The 25,970-nt window shown below is 34.9% G+C and overlaps 1 protein-coding gene across 5 annotated transcripts in view; it reads left to right on the top strand.

Annotated features, from left to right (window-relative positions):
• Positions 1–25,970, top strand: part of LOC128983665 (E3 ubiquitin-protein ligase FANCL) — a 160,862-nt gene that overhangs the window by 32,511 nt on the left and 102,381 nt on the right. For 4 of the 5 annotated variants that reach the window (XM_054403044.1, XM_054403046.1, XM_054403042.1 and 1 more), the window contains one exon: positions 23,962–24,115. In XM_054403044.1, coding sequence (XP_054259019.1) covers positions 23,962–24,115 — 154 coding nt within the window. Of the gene's footprint in view, positions 1–7,009; positions 7,235–9,465; positions 11,078–23,961; positions 24,116–25,970 lie in introns of those variants that run through there. The other variant, XM_054403041.1, reaches the window with a different exon arrangement.

Below are 25,970 nucleotides of genomic sequence, written 5' to 3'. Positions count from 1 at the left end.
CTGTAATAGCGGGAGTTGGTGCCACTGGAACATCTGATATGTTGTGATCGTTGGCCTCTGGAACATCTGGTATATTGTGATCATTTGTTATGTGATTTTCGGTTGGTATGTTGTGATCATTTGTTGCGTGGTTTTCGGTTGGTTCCTCTCTGACTCCTCCAAAATGGACTCCTCCAAAATTTGTTGGTATGAATACTTGATTTTGCTCATTCCTTAATGAAAACTCACACAAGTTTCGCCCTGAACGTCTAATTTGGTCTTGATGACGTCTGATTGTGCCACTGCTTGTGGATATTTCATAATTTCTTGGTCCTTCTTTTCTATTGATCTTTCCAAAACCCCTTTTGCAGGTCCCATAGAGGCGGTAAGCAACAGGGTCTTGAGCTTTAAATGATTTTTGCCTGTCAAAATATGATTTTGAGTCAAAATTTTGGTTCATTTTTTGTGACAAATCAGGATACAATAAGTAAAGTCTTGATCGAATTTGACGTCCAATGAAGAGATGTGAAGGAGACTGTCCTGTAGTACTATGTGGAGCTCTTCGATAGGCCATTAAATATCTCTGTAATTTCAACTCAATTGAGCCTTCCTCAAAGTGCATGGCTCTGATACTTCATTTGGTTTAGGTGTAAAATGTGAATTAAGAGTTTGAATTAATTCAGCATAGGATTTAGTTATAGGTGATACAGGATGCAATATATCCCTAAGTTTACTACTGATGGTACCATTAGTCTGTGCTCGTAGTTGTAACAGCTGTCGTGTGGATGCGGGGAGGTGAGGGGGCTCTTTTCTAAAAACATTAGTCAGTTTTGCTGTCACATAAAATCGCTGTCAGTGTTTATTTGTTTGTTTACCTTTTTACTTGTAAACAGTTCAATGTTTTGTTTGTGATATTCTTAACCTTTTTTCACGTTTCGTTTTTTTTCTTAATTTAATATACACACACATTTTTTCTAATTTTGTACCTTTCATTATCATTATTAGGTGTACAATTTGAGAATCCTTCTAATTATGTTACAAGATGAACATAATAACATAGCATAACAACAACATAATTTAAACAAAAAATCGGAACCTCAAGTCGCAATTGGAAGGCCAAGTTAATAAAGGTGACTATCCTTCTTAGGGATTAGAAGAATGTGACTGCTCCCACCGAGGGAAAACGTGTGAAAACAAACAAAATACCCATAAAATTGCTGAAAAAGACAAAGATTTCACGTCAGTTCTAAACTACACCACAAAAAGGTATGACCTAAGGGCCTAAATTAGTATTTGACGTCAAAATACTGAAATATGAGAAATGTGAAAGAATGAGAATATGTGAGTTGGATCACTTCATGCTGATCGCTCATTTGCTGAAGTAAAGTGATAAGAAGATCGGGATCTTGGATTAGAGGAGAAAATAAGAACACGAGAACGATTTATTTATTAACCACGACCATTCATAGGCCTACTGTCTCGTTGAAATGTGGAGTTCTATCGCTTATGGGTTACTCGTTGACGAGAACGGTTGTAAAATGAGTGGACTTTCCTAATTTACTGATTGTTGCTAAATTTATAACCTTTGTTGTTTGGTTATTTTCACAAGGTCTTAGTATAAATATGTTTGTATACTTAATTAAAGTCTATAATCATCTTATTAACTGGATGCTTTATTAATTCATTTACCCATATCCAAATGTAACTGAAGGATTATTTTTTGTTCAGATTTCAAAAATATAAACCACTTTGACAAATCTTGTAAAATTGACGACTACTAAAAGACTTCTTTAAGCTAATGACTGATTTTTATCTAACCGTGGCTGTATTATCATAAGCATATAATATCAAACTGAAAATAAATATAAAACACCAGTAAAAGCAAATGTAGGCCTAAATAGTTGAATGATAAAAGTTGATTAACAAATTTTAGTTTATTAACTATTTACAAGGTAAGGCCTGTATATATTTTAAACGAGGTCTTCAATGTCACTCATATCATCGTCTTCTTCGTCACTGCTGTCGCTGTTTCCTACTGATATGACCATTGATTCCACGAGGTCGTCAATCCGCGGCTCAGCTGAAGCATAATTATTTTCAATAGTTTTTACATGGTCGCACTTGTTTTTCCACTCTGTTGCACCAATGATATCAAATTTTTCCTGTGCCAATGAACGGATGCTCTCGAAGCTACAATTTACGTTACTGCTAGCTACGTAACCTTTTACTTCAGCCCAAATAAGTTCTATTGGGTTTAGATCTGGGTGGTAGGGGGGGAGACGAAGAATAACATGGTCAGTACCCGTGAGTAGTTCATCAATTTCATATCGAATGAATCTTGGTTTGTTCAGCAGTACAAGCTTATACAACTCGGGAACCAGCATTTCGTTTGAATATTGTATTCCATGTTTGGTTAGCCAGTCCTTCATTTCTTGTTTCCTACTATTTGATGTGGGTGCTTTGTCTAATTGCGCATTGTGATAAGGTGCGTTATCTACAACTATCACGGACTTCGGTGGTATGTTCGGCAGAAGTTTCTCTTTCATCCACTTGATCATGGTTTCCTTCCTGACATTGTCGTGATAATCACCCGTGGTGCTCGATGCCTTCCACATCGTCAATGCGTTAGGGACAAAACCAGCTTCACTTCCTGCATGAATCATTATTAGGCGTTGTCCTTTAGAAATGGGTACACGCATTCCCTTGGTTGAGTTGTCAGACCACGATAGACTTGAAACATGGCTTGTTAAAATATATGATTCGTCCATGAAAATAATAGTACGACCCTCATTTCTGAAACGTTTGACTGCTCTCAAATAAGAAATTCTCTTTTCCCGGATTTCGTTTGTCTCAATCAGCATTTTTCGGTTGTTCTGCGTTTTCCTCCATCTGAATCCAAGCTCCTTCAGAATTCTCCTAAGGCTTGATTTTGATCCTTTGAAATCTATCTGTTTTTTTAGTTCCTCGTGTAGTAAAGAAACTGTTGGTAGTATTTTATGTTGAATGTGGAACTCATACACCAAGCGTCTTATCAAAGCCTTATCAAAATCATCCACTCCAGTGACGGGCCTTTTTCTGCTTTCTTTTAACTTACTAGGAGTACAAAAACTTTTGTTGCTATCATCGTCATCATGTATTAGTAGTGCTTTAAGTTCGCCATTAATCTTCGTTATGACTCGCTCCGAGACCCCGATTGCCACTGCTGTTCGGGCGCGAGCTTTTGCCAAGGGAATGCTTACAGCTTTATCGTCAGCCTCTTTTTTCATAAACTGGTAAACATTGCTTACTATTTCCCGACTCTGTCCGTTCAGCGTCCTACCCTTCAACTTACTTTTCACTCTGTCACACATAATTCTATGTATGCCGAATACGTTAAAACACAGTATTAAACAAAAACACAGTTAAACTAAACTAATCTTTCCGTTAAACACACTCTGCTATAATAATATTTAGAAAAGAATATAAATATTTACTTTTTTCAATCATGTGATTCAATTAGAAATTCGATTATTCCAGCTAGAAATTTTATAGACGACTATTGGTGTGAGTGAGACCATAATGGAGTGAGTGAGCCCAAGTTTTATGGAATGGCTAGTAGCGTCAGATCCGCGCGCACGGACTAATGACACTGTCTGTATATGTGTCTGATCCAATACAGTGAAGTAACGTAATTTTCTTTTTATCTTCAGAAATGTTGTTATAAATAAATGATATCTCTAGTCTTTCCATATACATTTCCCAAGTTTCACATCTTTCATTAAAAGGTCCAATCAATGCTGAGTTAATCATTTGAATGTTTTGAGAGGTATTTGAATTACTTGTACTCACCTCCATCGTCGCCAAATTGTTCTGTATGTAATTAGAACAAATTAAATGTATTCATCAAAGTACAGTTTTAACCAACTTTATTCAGCACAAATTAAAAACAAAGTGAAGAAGTAAACATTATAACCAGCTGGTAATAGTTATAAAATAAATAATCAATAAGTAAAGATAGACATTTAGGATGTAACAGTTTACATGACTAAGAATTACCTGATTTTATGCATAACCCCTCTGTCACAATTTTATTTGCATCAATTTGCATTCATTTGGCTAGTTACTGTTATATTGTAAATTATATTTACCTGAAAAAATGCAAAATTGAAAGGCCTAATGTCTTTCAAATTGTTTTTTGTTTCCCTTAAATGGGAATAATGCGAATCCTTCAATGAAAGTTTTTTTTTTAAAGTTTCTTGGATGTAGTCACATTCTTTTAAAATTACTTGACTTTTATGAAAACATATATTTAATGATTAATGTCCTTACCGTACCAGTTAAAATCAGATTTAGAGGGGGTTCCTTTGTCAATCATCATAAAGTTAAGTCCATGTTTCCTACAAAATAGCACTTCGGCTAACATCCTTGTTCATTGTTTGTGGGAATCATTGTTTGTTCATATTGTAGCTGTAGGTGTTCTTCATTATATAGGTTGATAACGATTGTAAATTTTTTTCAAATCTATTTCTTCTACTTGGTGGCGTTCTATGACTTTGCTATGTTTCTATGGTTCAAATCGGTTATTTTAATGATTTCTCAAGAAATACAGTACTATGTCAACTCATTTTTCTTATTTGGTAAAATATATCAAATTGTCCAGGCTTTCTTGATTTTTTACATTGTAATATGTACGAATGTAAATTAAAATGTAAATATTAAATTTCAACAAAATCAGTAAATGTACCCAATGCGTTTCATTGAATTGAAAAATAAATAACAGCAATTAAATTATACAGCTGATCAAAATGTAAACAATAATGTTCTTCATAAGGATAATCATGGGAACTTAAACAGCCACTGGGGCAGAGCCCAAGGGACTTTTTCAAAAATGTAAGGTCAGTTTGCAAATCTACGCGACACACTCTTTCCAATGAGACGTCAATGGATAAAATCGGTTAAGAAATGGCGGAGGAGTTCAACCGACAAAGTTTCATGTAGCGTATTAATTATATAGATTAACAATTGCATGCACCCAACGTTTTTTTGTTTTAAATCTTACAAGTATTTATACTCTCCACAATTATAAATTATTTTCTACTGTTTAGTGCATTTAAAAACGTTTTGTTTTAAAAAGGTTTTTATTTATAAATTATTTTCTACTTTTTAAAATGTTTTTATTAGCTTGCTTTCTTGTCCGGTACAAATTTTGCAATCAATTTTATACTAAGTTCCCGATGAGTTAGAGACTTTAAACTTGAAACATAGAAATCAGAAATCTTTATTCACCATTGATCATATTACATGAAATAGGCTTCGTCATACAATATAGGCTAAATCTATCATAATACTAAGGAAAAGAAAATCTACACATATAACAATCATAAACCTATATAGGCCCAAACACTACTGACAATAACAACATTTCTTGGTCAATTCTATCTACAAGTGTTAATCTAGGATCACAGGACAGTCTAAAAACTCAGTTAAACAATAAAACGGATTTTTTAATAGCCAATCGTACATTTTCTTCTTGAAAACATTGACTGGTGCAGTTCTAGCATATGAAGGAAGTTTTTTGAAAAATCGAATGCAGTTAATTTTGTGAGATGACCCAGTTTTGGCTAATCTGTGCATTGGGATATCAAGTCTCACCTTCCCTCTTGTGTCGTGGTTGTGTATGCTCTCTCTTGTGACAAATTCTTGTAAGTTCATTTTGATGTGCATTAATGAGCAGAAAATATACAAATTTACAACAGTGAGAATTTTAAGTTTAATAAATAATGGACGATAGTGTTCCACAAGGCTCGACCTACACATATTGCGAATTACTTTCTTTTGAATCAATAAAATATCATTTGTTTGTGAGGAATGGCCCCATAAGAGGAGACCGTAGGTTATGTGTGATTCCAGAAGACCAAAATAAGCCATTCTAAGGTACTCGTTAGAAACAAAATCACTTAGTTTCCAGATAATATAGCTAACCCTGGATATTTTTTTACATACATGTTCTATATGGGATCCCCAGTTTAATTTTGAATCAATATATATCCCCAAAAGTTTTACGGCTTTATTTTCTAAATCTCTGTGTCATATTATTATAATTTGTAATACATGTTATGTTAATTCGTTCTGGCTAATTCAGTTCCGTAGACCAGAGGTCAAACATGATAAGGGAGCGACTTGCGTGTCCCCCACCCCACTTGTTAACTAGCCTAGACGCTTCCTTAATAAACTGGACTTTGTAGCAGCAAGACAGGTTTTTTATTTAAGACCCGTCATAAGACATGGCGCAGTACGAAAATGGCTAAATTTTTGTTTGTACAGCCAGTGACAATTATGTTTATACTCATCTGCGTGATATTAAAAGTATTTTAGAGTGCGTATAATTAATAAAGTGAGATAGAAATGAAGCCTGGACAGGGAGAAGAAAAGATTACGGCAGGCGATGGACAAGGTCAAGAAGGACGCTCATCGACTTCATCGTCACCAGCTGCCGCCATTGTGGTACAAAATGCAGCACCGTCAATTAAAGTTCCCTGAGAGTTGAGTTGGACAGGTAACATGGCCGAGAACTGGTCATTTTTAAAACAGAGATTTGACATTTATATGGTTGCAAGTAAAAGCAACAAAGAAAATAGTGAATATCAAATTGCTCTTTTATTATCAGTGATAGGCGATCGCGCACTCAAGATCTATAATAACTTTACGTACTCAGCTGATGAAGATAAAAGTAACATTAAAGTTGTAATTGATAAATTTGTTAACTATTTTATTCCTAGCAAAAATGTCACGTATGAGAGACATGTTTTCTTTTTAAGAGAACAAAAGCAAGATTAGAACATTGATAGTTATGTGACTGATTTGAGAGATTTAAGCAGTACATGTGAGTTTGGTACTTTGACTGATAGTCTAATTAAAGATCGCTTGATTTTAGGAATAAAAGACAGGACTCTAAAAGATCGTTTATTAAGGACTAAAGATTTGACCTTGAGTTTAGCATTAGAAATTTGTAGAACGGCTAATCATCAGTTACAAGAAATATGTTCCACAGAATCAGGTTCAAACATGGGCCTACATAAAGTAGACATCGACAGACGCAAACCAAATCGACAAGGCAGCGACTCGATGACGTCAGATGCTATACGTCTTAGCAACCATCGTAAACGGAAAGGGACTGCTGGAGGATTTCCATCAGCTGATCGGAACCGTTCCCCTCCCACTACATCTACGTCGGCTGCAGGTTTCAACAACGACAAACAGCGATCACAGTTTGCAGGTTACAAAAAGTTTAGTGGTTCGGTAAAAAAGTGTTTTAAGTGTGGTTACAACCATAATTTTAATGGGAAATGTCCTGCGTTTGGTAAACGTTGTGGTAAATGTGGAATTATGAATCACTTTGCAAATCAATGCAAAACAAAAAATGTAAATAGTATAAATGATCAGATTAATGTAAATAGTGATATTGATGATTTGTTTGTTGGTTCTCTGAATACTATTCACTGTGTGTCTACAAAAAAATCGTAAACAATGGAACACAGAGTTGTTGGTTGAAAATCATCCTGTTATATTTAAAATTGATACAGGTGCCGAAATTAATGTAATTAATCAAAATGTGTTCAATTCTCTTGGTACAGATGTCAACCTAGTCGACACTGATGTGCACCTAACCTCCTATACAGGTCAGAGGTTAAACGTAACAGGTAAATGCACTTTGAATGTAGTTCATAAGAATGAAACTCACTTCTTAGAATTTTTTGTGGTAAAAGCTAAAGCTCCATGTATTTTAGGTCTCTCAGATTCTGTTGAGCTAAACTTGATAAAAAGAGTAAACTCTCTTCAAAACAATGAAGTAGGGCTAGGGTCTTGTTCTGACACAAGTGCTAATAGGCCTAGGCCTACTTGTAATCAGGTTAAAGGTGTAACTTGTACTGATATATTGAATGATTATCCTGATTTAATGTCTGGTATAGGTTGTATGAAAGGTTCATACAAAATTGTGCTCAAAAATGGTGTAGCACCTGTAATTCATGCTGCTAGAAAGGTACCGGTAGCAATTGTACCTAAGCTTAAAAGTAAACTTGAGTCCTTAGTTAGGCTAAAAATTATTGAAAAGGTAGAACATCCCACTGAATGGGTTCAATCACTGGTAATTGTATACAAACAAAATGGTGACCTACGATTGTGTTTAGATCCCAGAGAGTTAAATAATGCTAGAATGAGGCCACACTTTCAAATGCCCTCCTTTGAGGAAATTGCTAGTAAAATGGCAGGTGCCAGATATTTCAGTACTTTAGATAGTAAAAATGGATTTTGGCACGTTCGACTAGACGATGAGTCTTCGGACCTTACAACTTTCAACACTCCCTTTGGGAGATTCAAATTCCTTCGACTTCCATATGGGTTGTGTTCCGCATCTGAAGTTTTTCAACAGAAAATGAAACAGCTTCTTGATGGTTTTGAGGGTGTTGAAGTTTATATAGACAACATAATAGTCTGGGGTCGCGATAAGTCTGAGCATGACTTGCGTTTGAGACGCGTTCTTGATAAGTTAAGGGTTGAAAATATTAAACTCAAAAAAGAGAAGTGTAAGATAGGAATAAAGGAAATTTCTTTATCAAAAGGGTATTGATCTGGACGACAGTAAGGTGCGGGCCATAACCTCTATGGATCGTCCCAGTGATAAGAAGTCACTTCAAAGATTTTTAGGTCTTGTAACCTATGTAAGTAGACATTTGCCTAATGTCGCTGAACACACTGCACCACTCCGTGCAATTTTGAAAAAAGATGCGATTTTTACATGGCAACATGAGCAGCAGAACTCTTTTGAAAAGTTGAAAGAAATGTTAACGAACAGACCTATTTTGCAATATTTTGATGTTAACAAACCAATAGTTTTGACAGTTGACAGTTCACAAAGTGGTTTAGGCGCGGCTCTCCTCCAGGGCGGTCTTCCAGTTGCATATGCCAGTAAGGCATTAAGCGAAGTTCAGAGACGTTATGCACAGATTGAGCGTGAACTTTTAGCTATAGTTTTCGCTTGTGAGCGTTATCATCAATACATTTTTGGTTGTCCTTCTGTGACAATAGAGACTGATCACAAACCATTACTTGGAGTTTTCCAAAAGAATCTTGAGCTGTTATCTCCTTGTTTGCAAAGGATGAGGATCAAATTACAACAATACAATCTAAACTTGGTGTACAAAAAAGGCAAAGAACTTTTTATTGCAGATACTCTCTCTCGAGCGTACAATGTGAATGACAATGGTGAGTTGAACTTGGAAGATGAACAGATTGAAGCTCATGTGAGGTTAATTGATTGTAACATAAGTCCTGTGAATTTAGATAAGTTAAGAAATATGGTAGAAAATGATGATGAAATGAAATGTTTAGTTAAGTTTATTGTAGGCAATGACTGGCCTACTCACAGAAAGAGTGTACCGCTAGCTATAAGACAATATTGGTGTGTCAAGGATGAACTAACATTTTGTAACGGTTTGATTTTTAAAGGTACAGCTATTGTAATTCCTGTCAGCTTAAGAGCTGAAATGTTGAAACGTCTCCATTACCCTCATCTCGGTGTTACAAAAACACAGTTAAGGGCAAGGAATGTGATTTATTGGCCAAACATCAATAATCAAATAGAAGATTTTGTAAGCAAATGTGAAACTTGTGCTGTCAATGCAAGAAGTAATTTCAAAGAACCTTTGTTGCCTCACCCAGTTCCCAAACTTCCGTGGCAGAAGGTAGGATTAGACTTATTTTTTCATGATGGTAAAACTTTTTTATTGTGTGTTGATTATTTTTCAAAGTATGTAGAGATTTTAACCATGCAAAGTATGTCAAGCCAACATGTAAGCCAGGTAAAAGCAATTTTCAGTAGGCATGGCATTCCCAAACATGTAATTACCGCTCATGACACTTGTTTTACTGGTTTTGCTTTTAAAGAATTTAGTGTTCAATGGGAATTCAATCATGTGTTAACAAGCCCTCACTTTTCTCAGGCAAACGGGATGGTAGAGCGAGCAATCCAAAATGTGAAAAATATTGTAAAGAAATCTATGTTAGATAAATCTGATTTATATCTAGCCTTGTTGGAATACAGAAACACTCCTATTATCAACTCGATTCCATCTCCTGCGGAGATATTGTTCAGTAGAAAGATCAATGGTGTACTACCGTCTAATGAAATGTCACTTAGGCCTATGTTAAATTATAAGAATGTTCTAAATAGTTTGATTTCAAGGCAAGAAAAACAAAAAATGTACTATGACAGAAAATCTAGGCCTATGAGACCTCTTAATAATAATGAAAATATTCTTATGAAGCATAAGAATCAGTGGGTACATGGTAAGGTAATCAAAAGTAGAAATGAACCAAGGTCCTATATTGTTAAAAGTAACATGTCAGACAGAGCCTATGTGAAAAATAGGTATCATATCCGTCCATTCCCTGGCCTCAGCCAAAACCCAAACAGAACCTTGTACAAAGATGATTCCCAACCTAAACCTGTACCAGTCAAAACCTCTCCGGTAAAACTGCCTGATACTAGATCTCCTGTGAGTCCTAGATCCATTATAGGTTCTCCTACTCGTACATCTCCGTCACCTGTCGGAAACCTAACCTCACCTAACCGTGACCGTCAAGTGACATCACCTAACCAAAGTACTGACATGGCCTATAAAACTAGATCTGGTAGGGTAGTAAAGGCACCACAAAGAATTGATTTGTAGTTTTGATTAGGCTAAGTCGCAATGTTTTATTTCAATTGAAAAATGTTTTTTATTTAGTGTTGTGATTTTTTTATTCATTAATGAAAAAAATAAATATATTAAATGCTGCTATAGTTTGAACTTATGTAATATGTAGGCTAATAGCCAACTGATCTCTTTGTTTAGATGAATTTTTAATTTTGTATTTTAATATGTTGCTTCTGGCAAAAGATAAGTTTTGTTTAGGCCTAGTGTTCAAAGTTGACAGTTTTTATTTTTTTATATGAAAAGGGAGATGTCATATTATTATAATTTGTAATACATGTTATGTTAATTCGTTCTGGCTAATTCAGTTCTGTAGACCAGAGGTCAAACATGATAAGGGAGCGACTTGCATGTCCCCCACCCCACTTGTTAACTAGCCTAGACGCTTCCTTAATCAACTGGACTTTGTAGCAGCAAGAAGTGTTTTATTAAAGACCCGTCATAAGACACTCTGTTTAAACTTAAAGTAATAGTTTGAGTTTTTGTTTCATTACAAAACAGTTTATTGGCTGAGAACCAGGCAACTGCATTACTAAGGGAAGACTCTGCCAGGGTGTTTAAAATTTCAATTTTTCTATGTCTACAGAGAATTGTTGTGTCATCTGCATAGCAAATAACAGAGTTTGACACAACATTTGCTGGCAGGTCATTAATTGCAATGATAAAGAAAAATGGTCCTAGAACTGAGCCTTGCGGAACACCTATCCCTACATCTCTCAAAACTGAATTATTGTTTTTGACTGACACAAACTGCTTCCGATTGGTCAAGTAAGACTCAATTAATTTCAAAGGTTCACCACTACTTCCATAAAATTTTAGTTTCATTAATAAAATTTCAAATGGAATGCAGTCAAATGCTTTGCTTAGATCACAAAGAGAGAGCATGACAGAATTTTTCATTCCGAAGGCGTCAAAGGTTTCATTTACAAATTTTCAGAACTGCAGTTGTTGTATTTTTGCCTTTCCTGAATCCAAATTGGCTACTTGTAATAAGATTATGGCTTTCAAAATAATGATTTAGTTTAACATAAATTAAGGATTCTAATATTTTGGAAAAAATTTGTACAATTGATATTGGACGATAATTCTGTGCCAAATGTTTTTCACCCTTTATGAAAACTGGAATTACTTTTGAAATTTGTAGTGATTCAGGAAAATAACCAGATTCTAAGCATTTATTGTATATGAACGCAAGAGGTTTACATATAAGGTGAATGGTTTTCTTGACAATGTAGTTGGATAACCAATAACAGTCCATGCTTTTGGAGTTTGAAAATTTGGAAACAATGGCAACTATTTGTTCAGGTGTTATTTTACTCCATTGAAAAGTAGATTGACACTTTGTTTGAGCATGCAGATATTCATCAGGTGAACGGCCCACAGGCTTAATTTTACTACCCAAATCTTTTACTGAGTCAATAAAAAAATCATTCAAGTCATTGGGATTCAGTGGAATGTCCTGTGTTTTTGTGGGAGCACTTTCAAGAGATATGATATCCCACGCTGCTTTACATTTATTAGGGGCTAATTCAATGTATTTTTCGCAAGCACTTTTCTTTGCAATAGATAATTTCCTTCTATACAGCTTTTTGCATTGAAGGTAAGCAGTGTAACCATTGTTGGCAAGCTCAGACCCACACCTAGTCAAGTTTTTGTACACCGTATTCAATGTAAGCATCCTTTCTCTGATTTCATTTAACTCACAAGTGTACCAACTTATTTTGTTTTTGCCTTTGACATTCCTTGAACATTTTTTTACAAGCGGAGAACATTCATACCATAGACTAACATATTTAGTAAAAAATGACGTAAAAATATAAAAAAATATTAGAATCTTTGAGACAACTATCAGTAATAAAATTAAAGTCTAATTGCTCCAAATTATTTACAAACATCTCTACAAATTCTTCTTTATGCCGTCTAATGAATACATAATTTCCTTTATCTTTGGGCTTAGTGGCTGTAGGAACATGAAAGTACTTAAAAATTAATGGATCATGATCAGCAAAACAACCTGGTACAACTTCTGTAGAGTAACTATCACTTGAAAAATTAACAATTACATTATCAAGGCAAGCATTTAAGCGCGTAGGCAATTTATTAGAGCAGACCAAATTTAGTGACCTTAGGATATTTTTAAAAACAATAACCTCATGCAAATTCAAGCTGTTAAAATCAATATTAAAATCACCACAAATTGCAAGTTTTGACTTATATTTCTGCAGACTTATCACAACCGCTTCAAAGTTTTCAAAGAAGATATTTACATCACCATTAGGAGATCTATATAAACTAATAACTATTAAATCAATATTATCTAATCTTATGCAGCTAAATTCACAATGTAGTTCCAGACAAAATTTACCGAGATCAATTTTTAAGAAATTCAAACCATTACGTACAAAAATCCCTGCTCCTCCATTTTTTCTCTGCTTTCTACACATTAAATCAGCAGCAATATAACCTTTAGGAGTAAAAATATCAATTAAATTTTCAGTGAGCCAATGTTCAGAGACACAAATAACATCAATACCATGACTATTACTAAAATGCTCAAGCTCTAAAACCTTATTGCGAATACATTGAATATTGACCTGTAATATTTTAAAGGTGTGAACTTCATTGTCACTCTGTGCCAAAAGACAATTATTGTTAACACTTATACATGTTGATTTGCTCAGACTTTTGTTAGCTACTTTATTATTGAAACAACTGTTTTTTTTCCGTAAAAAATATCTTGATTTATTGGACTGCTCAGATTTACCACTACATGCCTTGATATTTTTGTTTTCAAGTTTGGATATAACTTCTAGCAAAGGATTTGTTTCACTTATTTTAGGGGTGCTAAATCCTGAAAATGGTACATTGTCACTTACAGAAGAAGAGTTGAGATCACATGGGCTGTCACAATGCATTGATGAGTTTAATGGAGTTGAAGGAGTGACCGTCTCTAGGAGAGATTGCTTTGTAATGTTATTTGTCCCTCCAATCAAGATAGCAAAGTCATTGGTAGTTAATTTTTTTACCATCGCTTATTGTCTGATGGGCTCAGTTATAAACTCTAATGGAGCTCCAGGCTGGCAATGGTTTGTAATATTGTAACTGCTGTCACTTGCTTGATCCAGGAAGTAAGCCAAATCTTTCCCGTGACTGTCACTTGTAATCATAATTCTCTTTTGGTTGTCTGGCTGCTTTTTGGGAGCATTTATTGAGCTGTTTTTTTTTTTTGGGATTCTTATTAAGCGGCTTAGTAGAGCTGTTATGGGACACATGTAAAGTACTAGGTATATTCAAAGTTTCTTTGTTGCTCTCCTCTTCAGTTATTTTGTCCAGGACTTCAAACCTATTTTTTGTTGTTATTGTTCAACTAGCGAGTTTATGGACATTTCTTCCTTTGTTGTGTCTAATTTTCTCCTGATGAACAAATTTTTTCTATTACATGGGATAGTTTGTTTACTGTTGATATGAGGTGCCGGCTTAAGCTGTTTACTGGAAGCTACTTCACTATTTTTCTTGATAGCCAGTGTTCTTGCGTACCAATCTTCAAAGGGAATGTTTGATCCAGTGCCTGCACAGTAATGATACGCTACATATTTAGCATTTGCCAACACATGTATTCCGCATTCAAATGATTGTTTCTGTTGCACACTAGGCATTTCCTTGAAACTATTTTTGTCAATACCTAAATTATTGGCCACATTTTGAGCTGGGTAATTATTTACTGGGCTCAAAGAGTCAAGATGATAAGCCTTACTATTTGTCTTGTCTAAGAATAACAAGCTCCAATGGGAGCCAGAGTCATCGTTTTCACAGTCAGTGCTATTACTGACGCATAGAAATGCATATTTACATGTGTGGTAGGAGGTTAATTTAAGACTCTCCAATACTGTCTCTGGGGAACCAAGTTTGATTAAAGAAGTAGCAGATGGGCCTAAAAATAAAATTTCTTTGTTTTCCATATTACTTTCCATAGCAGAGAAATAATCATTTAGGACAGAATCGTCGGTCCATTTGTCTTTACCCCAGCTTTTGCTTTGTATGCTTACTAACTCATTAGTTAATGACTGCAGCTTATATTCAAGCTTTGCTTGATTTGAGTTTTTTTCATTAATTTGTTTTTCTAATGAGTCATTAAGGGCTTTAAGCTTAGACATACTTTGAACCAAAGTTTTGTTTTCCTCCAGAATTAGGTTATGTCTATCTATGTTAGACCTAAGCTTCTCCTTTGTCTCATTAATTTGTTTCATCATAGTAATCTTTTCCTCCCTTACCATTTCTTGATGGTGAAAAGATCTGTCTAAGTCTTGTTCTCTATGTTTTTTCTCCAAGATTAATTTTGACTCCAGAATTGCAGACCCTCGTAGAGATGAATTAAGTCTATTTTTACTTTCCTCACTGTCCAAAAGAACATTTTGATTAGCAATTCAAGTTTAGAGACAAGATTATCTATGTGTAGTTCCGGGATGTCAGTTTTAATCAGGTTTAATTCTAGACAGATGTCGGCTATATACTCCTGCATAAAGCCCTGTGAGCCACAAGACTCAAACACAATTTCCTCTAGTTTTCTCATTAAGCAGATTTAAATTCTTCTGTTCCCAATACAAATATTTTGTTTTTATTCCCTTTTATTTGTATAAAGGAGGGCCAGTAATATATTTATTCTTGGCTCAAGTAAGTAACAAACATAGCTCACAAATTGATGACAATGCAATATTATATAATTTAATTTTCATATTTCCCTTGGGCTACGCCCCATGGGCTTGTTTTTATTAACTCGCAAATTTTGATACTTCCCGATGAGCTAGAGACTTTAAATTTGAAACATAGCTCACAAATGGATGACAATGCAATATTATATAATTTAATTTTCATATTTCCCTTGGGCTACGCCCCATGGGCTTCCAAATTTTCCATGTTTACATTTTGAAAGAATGTAAATATATCAATTAATTGAAGTCAGCTGTAAATACTTAAATTTGACAGTTCAAATAGCAGAGGTTAAGAGGTACAGGTTATGCTCCCAAGAGATTCTTTATACAAACAAACATTTCAAAATAAAGATAAACAATCTGATTGCAGACATAAAGGTGTTTGTTGATAATGTCATTTGTTATTCTATAAAATAAACAATAAATTAAATAGATTGATATATTTATAGTTAGTAGGTAGGCCATACATTCAATCTAATACATAATTATATGAAAAGAAACTCAAATAAACCTTAGATTTCCCACATGCCTCTGGCTTAATCTGATATGGATGCTTGAAATAGATTTAACATCCATACACATTAAAAACTAAAAAGTAGAAAATAATTTATGAATATGCGGACAGTATAAATACTTGTAAGATTTAAAACGAAAAACGTTGGGTGCATGCAATTGATAATAATACATTAGTTCAATAGGTGAAGGTAATTGTAAATTATCAATTGCATGCACCCCACGTTTTTCGTTTTAAATCTTACAAGTATTTATACTCTCCGCATATTTATAAATTATTTTCTACTTTTTAGTGCGTTTAAAAACGTTTTGTTTTAAATAAGTTTTTTATTTATAAATTATTAGTTATTAAATGAAATAGAACTCTTAGATAAAGGCCTGAAACATAACCTACCACACAAGGACTGCACACCTTTACTTATTGACACAGAGGTTGCATTAAGATGTCTACCCAAAGCAAAACTAAATGAAACTAGATTCTTAGCTCATGACAAAATCAAACGACATCTAGATTTAAATAAACAAAATAAACAGTCCAACGATTAAATAAATGTCGCTCGGACTCTTAAAAAGAAATTGAATGACAACAATGTAATGTTGTTAAAGCCGACAAAGGTAACACTACAATCATCATGAACAAGGACATATATAAAGATAAAGTTTTACCTCTCTTTGATGAATTTAAATCCCCAGTGACCCAACTGACAAATATAACAAAGCCATCCGAAATGCTATTAACAAGTCTTCTTTCCTAAACAAGGAACAAAAAATTCAAACCAATACAACAAAACCAACAGCTCCAAAACTAAGAGGTTTACCAAAGATCCACAAACTAAATGATCCAATCAGACCTTTAGTCAACTTCATCAATGCCCCAGCTTACAACTTATCTAAGCTTTTACATGATAAGATCTCTCAAGAAATAAAATTGGTAAACAATATTAGTTTGAAGAACACATCAGACCTCATCAACAAAATCAAGGACATGAACATCAGAGACACTCAAATAATGGTCTCTTTCGACATACAAAATTTGTACACCAACATACCAATTGATGAGACCATAACAATCATTCATAACAATTTGAAACAACAAAATAAATTAAACATAAAAGAGATTGATGAAATCACGGATCTATTAAAGTTGGTCCTACACCAGAACTATTTCGAATTTGAGAACAAATTTTACATTCAGAAAGAAGGACTAGCAATGGGCAATCCATTATCAGGCCTCATAGCTGACATTTTCCTCAATCACATTGAAAATGCACATATACTCACAACCGAAAAATATCAGCTAAAATATCAACTTACCACCGATATGTTGATGACATTTTCGCCATTGTAGATGGTAATAGCAGACAGGCTCAGTCAATATTATCTCAACTCAATAGCATCCATAGCAACCTAAAGTTCACTTTAGAATTAGAAGAAAACGATTCAACCAATTTTCTAGATATTACAATTAAGAAATTAAACAACAATTTTGACTTTGAAATATACCGAAAACCAACTGCAACAGACCACACAATTCATAAAACATCAAACCACCCTTGGTCACACAAACTCGCAGCATATAACTCCATGGTCCTATTATCACTAACCTTAGACTATTATCATGCCCTTTGAGCCAAGAAGCTTACAACAAGGAATACTTCACTATCAAGCATATTGCCAGAGTAAACGGTTACAAACCTCAAATGATTGATTCCATAATACAAAAGAAAAAGCGGAACATGAACATCAACAAAGAAAAGTCAGAGAAGAAATAATTTTTTTTTTTTTTAGGGAGAGGTGGGAAAATGCATTTATGCACACAGGTGGCTAGCCTGTAGTGTGGGACTCCGACGGGCTTAAGGCCCAGAGACTACCCACTAAAAACCTCCTCTACTCTTCGGACACTAGCCTGGGAACACTTGTCGCACTTCATCAGAACTAGGCCGAGTTTGCCTACGCCCGAGGGGCTTACGCCGTGTCTAGCCGTTTATTTCTTATCAAATCTAGACTATGTTCCGATCTAGATCGTTCTTTTTAGCTTGAAGGACATTCCGGACAAAGTGCGACCAGCAGTCCAAGTTGTCCTCACCCTTCAGCAAGGTCTCACAGATCGATTCAGTCGACAGCACCCCAAGATGTTGAATAGCCTCCTGGCAAAGCATATCCCATTGTGGACAGCGGAAAAAAGTGTGTTCCGCGTCGTCGGGAATGCATGAGCAGTAAATGCAGTCAGGTGAATTCGTTTTGGCCATCAAGTGCAGGTACGACTGAAAATAGCCGTGATCTGACAAGAACTGCGTGAGGTAATAGTCAACCTCACCGTGCCGCCGTTCCACCCACGGTTGGACCTGCCTGATGAGTCTCTAAATTAATTGCTGGTTTGTAGCATATAACTCAGGCCTTCTCACAGACAAAGTCAAGAACTTGACTTTGTCTATTGAGAGCTCCAATACCTTTTTGGCAATGGTAGGACGTTATTTTGCACCACATAAAAAGTTAAAATTTATGGTGTCTAGTTAATTTCCATTTAAAAATTCAAAACTAATTCCAGACTTTTTCAGACTAATGCCAAATTTTTCGAGACTGGATTTTTCAACAATTTTAGTGATGTGTTGATACCAAAATGTAGCGATTCTCAATTCTTGAACACCCTGTATGAATGTAATAAAACAATTACATTCATACAGGGTGTTTCTAAATTGTCTGTACATATTTTCTGGACTAGACAAACATAAAATGCCATATAAGCCTTCTTTCACACCAGCGCGGTGCGGGACCGTCCTGCACCGGACGAAACTGTTTAGACTATTGAATCATATGGGAGCTTTCACACCAGTGCGGGTTGACCCGGACAGACCTAAACCTCCGTCCGGGTTGAAAAATCACCCGCACGAACCTAAACTTCCAATGCGGGTCGAATCCGCAAGAATAGTTTTTAGATCATGGGTTCTTATGTACGCTTTCACACTTGCGCGGGACGGGCTGGTTTTGCCCGCACATAAATCAGTAGTTTTGGCTGTCTATGCATATCAGTGGTTGAGTGTGGTTGATTTTGTTGTACTCTTGTTAATAGGCAAGTTTGCTGTTCTTGGTATTGAGGTTGAAATTTATATAGAGATTATTAGTTTGGTCAAGCTTTATATTTTGGTTTAGTTTGAAGGTCAGCGTGTATGACGAGACCCCAACTGCAGCAAACCATCTTTCATTTGCATGTTTAAATTTTTACAAACGATTTTATTAAACATGTCAGTAGTGGCGAACTAACGGTTTTACCTCACTTGGGGCGTTTTTTCCCCATAAGAATAACATGGGGATCATTTTTTGGCCACCAAAACCAAAAATTCTTATCTTTGCCTAAATATCCCTATATACTTGTCAAACCTTATTTCTTACTTATTCCCCATAAATAAATTCAATATTAAGCTAAAAAAGCTATTTCTTACAATTGACCCTTACAAGTTTAAATGTAGAGTAGTGGCACTATAAGGGTATGACGGCACTTTAGGCACGTTTTCCCCATAAGAATAACATGGTGGGCGTTTTTTGGCCACCAATCCTAAAAATCCTGCCCACGGCCTATACTCCTATATAAATGTTAAATACCATTGTACAACTTTATTATTTTTGGAATTGGTGGCCAAAAAATGATCCCCATGTTATTCTTATGGGGAAAAACGCCTAAAGTGGGGTAAAACCGCTAGTTCACCACTACTCATGTCTGATTTATTTAATATAAAAACATTTAGCTTAACGACCACTTACATGTTCTTCTAAATATATGGAAGGAAATGAATTGTTGTTTAAGCTAAAACCACCTACAAATATGTGCATAAAAATATCAACCATGTATCAACCATATATCAACTACAGAATTACTTTATTTCCTATAGTGCACTGAAATAAAAAAAATGGTCCCAGATGTTATAGTATATTTCATAACAAGAGTAGAAAGTGAGTCATTACATATTTGAGATCATGTTTGAAGTGCGAGATTCATCCCACAGCTGTCACCATAACTTTTAAAAACACGAGGAATTGACATTTTTACACACACGGCATCAATCCAATTAGGTTATTTAGCAAGGGGGCACTGTATTTTATTTTCGGATACAACAAGTAGCATAACCACCTTACTTTTATTTATTTGAATGAAATGCATCCAAAAATCACAAAGTTTCAGCCTGGAAACGCCCGGATCCGGGCAGCTAGTGTGAAAGGGCCTTGCGGGTCGCCCCGCATCGACGGTGCGGGACGGTGCCGCACCGCGCTAGTGTGAAAGAAGGCTAAGTATGCTTATATAAGTATAGTTTATATCTTGTATTTCCATAGCTATGTAGGTACATAAAATATTTATAAAATACGAAATCCTTAAACATATCAGCATAGGTCGAGTTTGGTATCAAATTAATGGTCTCTGTTAGTAAAACACAATGCCACAAACAATAACTCAAACGGACAATGGAGTCAAATATGACAGCTGTTCAAAGATTACTTGAATTTGCAAAAATTGTACTGTGGAGCGCCCGCTAGAAGTCGGAAGAAAATCATAAACATGAGCATAGGTTGATATGCACATCACATTTAAATTCCTTATTTGTAGAATACAATGCCACAAATTTGAGCTCAAAATAACAGCTTGTTAAAAAATGGCAGCCGTTCAAAGATTCAAAATGGCTGTTGAAATATAATTTGTGAGAATAGTTCATTTTAGTATCACATGTGTTCTGTATAAGTTAGTTGTCATGGATACCAGATGTTGCTTTGTGGAAGGTTATTTTGTGTTTTATTAAAAACTTGTACCTAATATGGCTAAAATATGATCAACTATTATTGCGTGATGCGATTTAAAAATTAAGGCCCGATCACAATGAGCTCCGCTCAAAAAAAGCAAAAAGTTAACAAGTAATGCAAAAGAATATGGGATAGTTAAGTAGTCAGGCTAGCTGGGCAAACCAAAGCTGGTAATCAGATAAGAAAGCTCACTGAAGATAAGACAACCTTCCTCATTGACGGACCTCAGTGTTTTAGAGGGTTGCACCCTGTAAAACTCGCACAACATTCACTATTCGGCAGCTAGGAAAACCCGCCTTCAGTTTAATTATATACGTTATCTATCAAATACGAATCAGCTTTTTAGGAGGGATTGTATGTTTGCAAACTGCCACTGAATTGTTTGAGGTATGAGCATTTTTAGCGAATTTCCCATATTGGGAATAAGCTATTACCGTGGGTCTCATGGTAAGACCTAGACCCAGGAGCGATTTTCTTTTTTGTTTTGAGGTCCGTAGAGGTCAAAAACACCCTCCGTTCAAATTCATATATATATGTGTGTGTGTTCATTAGCGAGATAACTCAAGCAAAAATAATCAGATTTTGATGAAATTTGGTACAAAAGTGTAAATCTACGTTTATTTGAACAAGTTCGCAAACCAGCATGATCAGACAATGGCAACCGGGTTTTATGGGGTAAAAATTGGGTTTTCCCATTTTTGAACCCAAAGACACTAAATTTCTAAATTTCTTTCCTAACCATTTTGTAGAGCAGGGGCGGCGGAAGCAAAATTTTGTTAGGGGGTCAGAAACCTATGGTGGAGGTCCACATCCGGGGGGTCTGGGGGGTATGGAATACCCCCGGAAAAATTTTGAAAAATAAAAGCCTTAAAACGTGTTTTTAGGCTACCTGAAGAACATTTTTCTTCAAGCAGTAACAAAGAAAATTTACAATTTAACAAAGACGCTACTCTGTTCATTGTAAAAACATTATAATAAATAATACACATACATCTCAAACAAACATAAAATGAAGTACTGGTGCCCAGATTTTACTAAAGCTGCCAGCAATGAGTTGCTGCAGACGACAGAGAAGAGTAAATTTTACAATTACATTTATGAATCACTCAGTAACGGTAAATTTCGATGCAACATTACTGAAAGTTATGTTTTGCTTCTCACTCTCAGAGTATTCCAAAGATATCTAATGTTTCAATCCATGTTTACAAGCTCTAGGCCCTAGGGATTTATGTGTTCGCGTAATTTCAGCAGGCTCTGCCCCTCCCCCTCAAAACTGAATTAATAATAAGTTAAATTAAAATTGGCTGCTTGATTATAGTTAATCACAAAAGTAAGACGGTATGGTATAACCAAGTAAGTGTGTCCACTGGGGATAAATAATGGTTTACACAAAAAACATTACAAACATTGTATTGGCACAACATAAAATTACTAAGAAATACAAAACCTTTTTGATGAATTATTGCTAAAATAAGTAAAATCCCACACGAGAATCTCAAGATATTAGCCTACTACAAGTTAACTAGATTTTTAAACTTCTGCTGATGAAACTTCAGTAGGCCCTAACTTGAACTTCAGTCTTTGAAATTCCCGAAAACTGCACAGCGACTTTCAACTCTATTGACAAACATTCTTGCAATGTGCTTATCATCAATAGATTTAGCAATGTCCCTATGGACGGATAAGATTGCAAGATGGTTCAATCTCTTCTGCGTCATCGTGGAACGCAGCCACGTTTTCAAGCGACGAAGACAAGAAAAGGTTCTTTCTGCAGTTGCTGCAGACGCTGGTAAGACAAGCAGTAACTTGACAACCTTTACTACTTCAGACAAAAATTGTTTGTTTTCTTGAGGCTCACTATTTAAAGTCACAACTAAATCACGTACACTTTTCACTTCCTTCTTTTTTGGTAAATCTTGTAGACTCTTTAATTGGCTTGTAAGCTTTTTCTTGTCCAAGTCAGTTTTAAAATGGTCACATATATTGTCCACTTCAATTTTTACTTCTTCTGTCTTCCCGTTTACTGCTTTCATTAAAACAGTTTCAATGTCTCTGTATATTTTGACTCCGGGATGTTGAAATCTATAATCAATGTCTGACTTTAAGTTGTCCAAAACGTCGAAGTACTGTTTCCTCAAATAAGTCTCTGGACCGGAGAACGTCACTGGTGGGGAAGCATCACTTTTCTGTTCTAGTCGTTTTGGAGGCGCTCGAACACGTGGAAGAGTGACCGGGAGTAAATCCATATCTGCCCCTCGTTTCTTCACTTTCTCCCATAGTTCGTTAAACTTCTCATCGGTTCTCAACTTTGTTAAACGTTGTTTAACTCTGTCAACTTGGGCTAAGGCATCAACATTTCAATAAAAAAAAAAATACCTCAATATCTTCCCTGTGCCAGCAAACCTAATGTTATTTAAATAGGAAATTTTGACAGTTTTAAGGGAATATTTTAGTAGAAATCCAGCCAGGTATATGAAATTTTGCTTAGTTGCAGGTTTGCTGTGGCGGGGGTATTTTTAAATATTAATAATATGTAATACCATTGAGATAGTTTTAAGAGTTGCTGGTTGCTTAATGCAATTAATTGTCACATTTAAAACGCTGTTTTCTTTTTATCACTACACTTAAAAAAATTATCTACACTTAAAAAAAATACTTGTTTGATTGGGCAATGGCCGAAGGTATGAGTAAGTTAATTCTAACTAGCTACTTTCTGTTACTACTCACGATAAATTTCTCTTCAAAATAATCAGAATAGCAAAAAAACTAGTGATTACTTATAACCCAGTAATAAATGGGAACAATATCAAATTGATGGAAAATATTAACTTTGTTTGTGTTATTGGAAAATGCTATTTTGTCCAATAACTTTCCTTTCAGTTTTTCTATAACCCGAAATCTAACTCATTGCAAAAGCAAATAACATTATTTTAGACATTAACACAGGTTCATTGTTACAAAACTGATTTTTTTTTACCAGCTAGCCCCAAGTTTAAAAAATACAATCTCTAACAATCTCTAAATCAGAGGAATTGGATGTCTAAGAAAAACTAACTCTGAAATAATATTAGGAAGTAAACCAATGAAATTTAAATAGTGTAACGTGTGATTTGTAACGTAAAACTTAAACGATTCTCAAAAGTTTGACCTATTGGTTTCATTAGTACCAGCAAAAAAGAAAAAAATAGTGAACACCTTTTATAAGTAACACCAATAAAAATGTATTCTATAATTTTCAGGCAAGGACTGTTTTAGAAATAATGACTTCTTTTGAAAAACTAGTAGAATTGTTACAAGATTTCTGGATTGTATATGAAGAGCTTAAAAGGAGCACTTGGATAGTTGATCCTGAAAATCCTCGCCTAAAAGATACTCATTGCAGGATCGTTGTTGGTAAGATTGTATATATAGGCTTTATGTGTTGTCTTGCAATTTAGTTGTGACTTACTAGGGCAATAGTCTTAAATTGTTCTGGAACACAATTTTATTGAATATATTATTAGTTTTATGAGTTACTGTAACTTGTGTGTATAGTTAAAAATTTGTAACATGTGAATCACACACAGTTGTATTGTACACAATCAATTCTTACAGTATGAATAGTTAAATTGAATATTGATAAAATAAAATAAAATAGATAAAAGTTTACAATTTCTCTACATATAAAAATCTGTGTTTTTTAGCCTCTGAGCTATAAGTTAAAAATTATGATTACCTTCATTCACTTAACATGTGTTACTAGATTCTACTATGTAGCAACATTTCAGTTTGTTCCAATCAAGTCAGTCCTAAAACATATGTTTGTGTGTTAAAAGAATAGGGCAATATCCTAACTACCTAAATTATCACAACTACTATAGTTCAGCCGCTTAGAAAACGACGTCCAGGCAACGAATGCTAAAAAAAGGGTATAGAGGGAAATGTTTGGAACACAATTTCTGACTTCGTAACTTTGTTTAGTATAGTTAGGAGGTTAACATACCAAAAGTCCCCGCCTCTAGCCCTTGTGCTGTGGGGGAGGGGGGGGCTTGAAGGTACCATTTTTCGGTTTTTTGCTAATATCTCGGAAACCATGCGTCCAAGCGAAATTATGCTAATACACAAAATGAAAGGTTATTAAATTTCCAGCAAGTTTGTAATTTACCATTTTTTTATATCTTCTATAGTTTTTGTGTTATTTGCCATCCAAAGTTTGTAAATTTGGAAAAATACATTTTTTTTCTCATGTTTGTTGTTCTTTTTGACAAGTTGCCTCTCAAACTATGCACCCAAAAAATAAATGCTGGGCATAGGGTTGTAGAGAATTAAATTCCCTTCAATAATATATATGACTTTACTAGATAACCTCCTTCCGTTCAGATTTTAAAGCAAATTAACCGTCAGTATAAAAAAATAAATTTAATTAAAATTTAAGAAAATTAAAATCTAGTGTTGAGCAAGGAATTTGAAGTCTTGCGACAGCTGTTGACTACTTAATATTTCAGTTTATCACCTTACAAAGTCAACTAATTGGTTGGTATATTCACTATCATGTAGCTAAGGTAAGTGATGGGAGTCTAAAAATAGCACAGATACACTATAGAAAAAATATACTTTGTGGGCTGCCTAACCAGCTTCCTCACACTTGATGATCTAGCTAGACTATTGTAATAGGAAAATATGGTGTTATAACCATGTTTAGGCATATAAGAGTGTCTATATGACACTGGAAACCAATCACAGCCATAAAATTGAAACCAAGACAATTGACATGTTTAAGTAGGAATTAACATAAAACATTACATTAGTGAGTAGCCTTAGCCTACTATTGAATCAATTCAGCCTTGCTATCTTAGTTTGGAAAGGACTACCATCATCATAATCGTTTTTATCCTCTCATTCTCTAAGAAAGGAGGTAAGGGACATCTTTTTCTGGCACCATAAACTATCTTAACAAGGATTAGATGATATTTTGAACGTGATTCTACTGGATGTGACAAAAAATCTTCAGCATTTGAGAAAAGCAAGGTTGCTTATGCGAAGTTGTATCTGAATTCCTCAGTGGCCCAAAATGCATCATCTGTCTTTCACGCCCCCTCTCCAACACCACCCAAATACAAAAGGTAGGGAAAACGTACATCTTGATTTGATATGGGCTTCAGCGAGAGAGGTATCGTGCACTTCAACTTCAATCTATACAGGTAGAAGTCAATTTTTAAATCGATGGTCTCCATCAAGCCTAATATCTCTTGTCTTCCTCCGACTGATG

The sequence above is a fragment of the Macrosteles quadrilineatus genome, unplaced genomic scaffold (genome assembly GCF_028750875.1).
Source record: "Macrosteles quadrilineatus isolate MER2022 unplaced genomic scaffold, UCM_ALF_1.0 Scaffold_1__1_contigs__length_201487025, whole genome shotgun sequence".
NCBI lineage: Eukaryota > Metazoa > Arthropoda > Insecta > Hemiptera > Cicadellidae > Macrosteles > Macrosteles quadrilineatus.
Note: the sequence above shows the minus strand (reverse complement) of the source record. Positions and strands in the feature narration are given on the sequence as shown.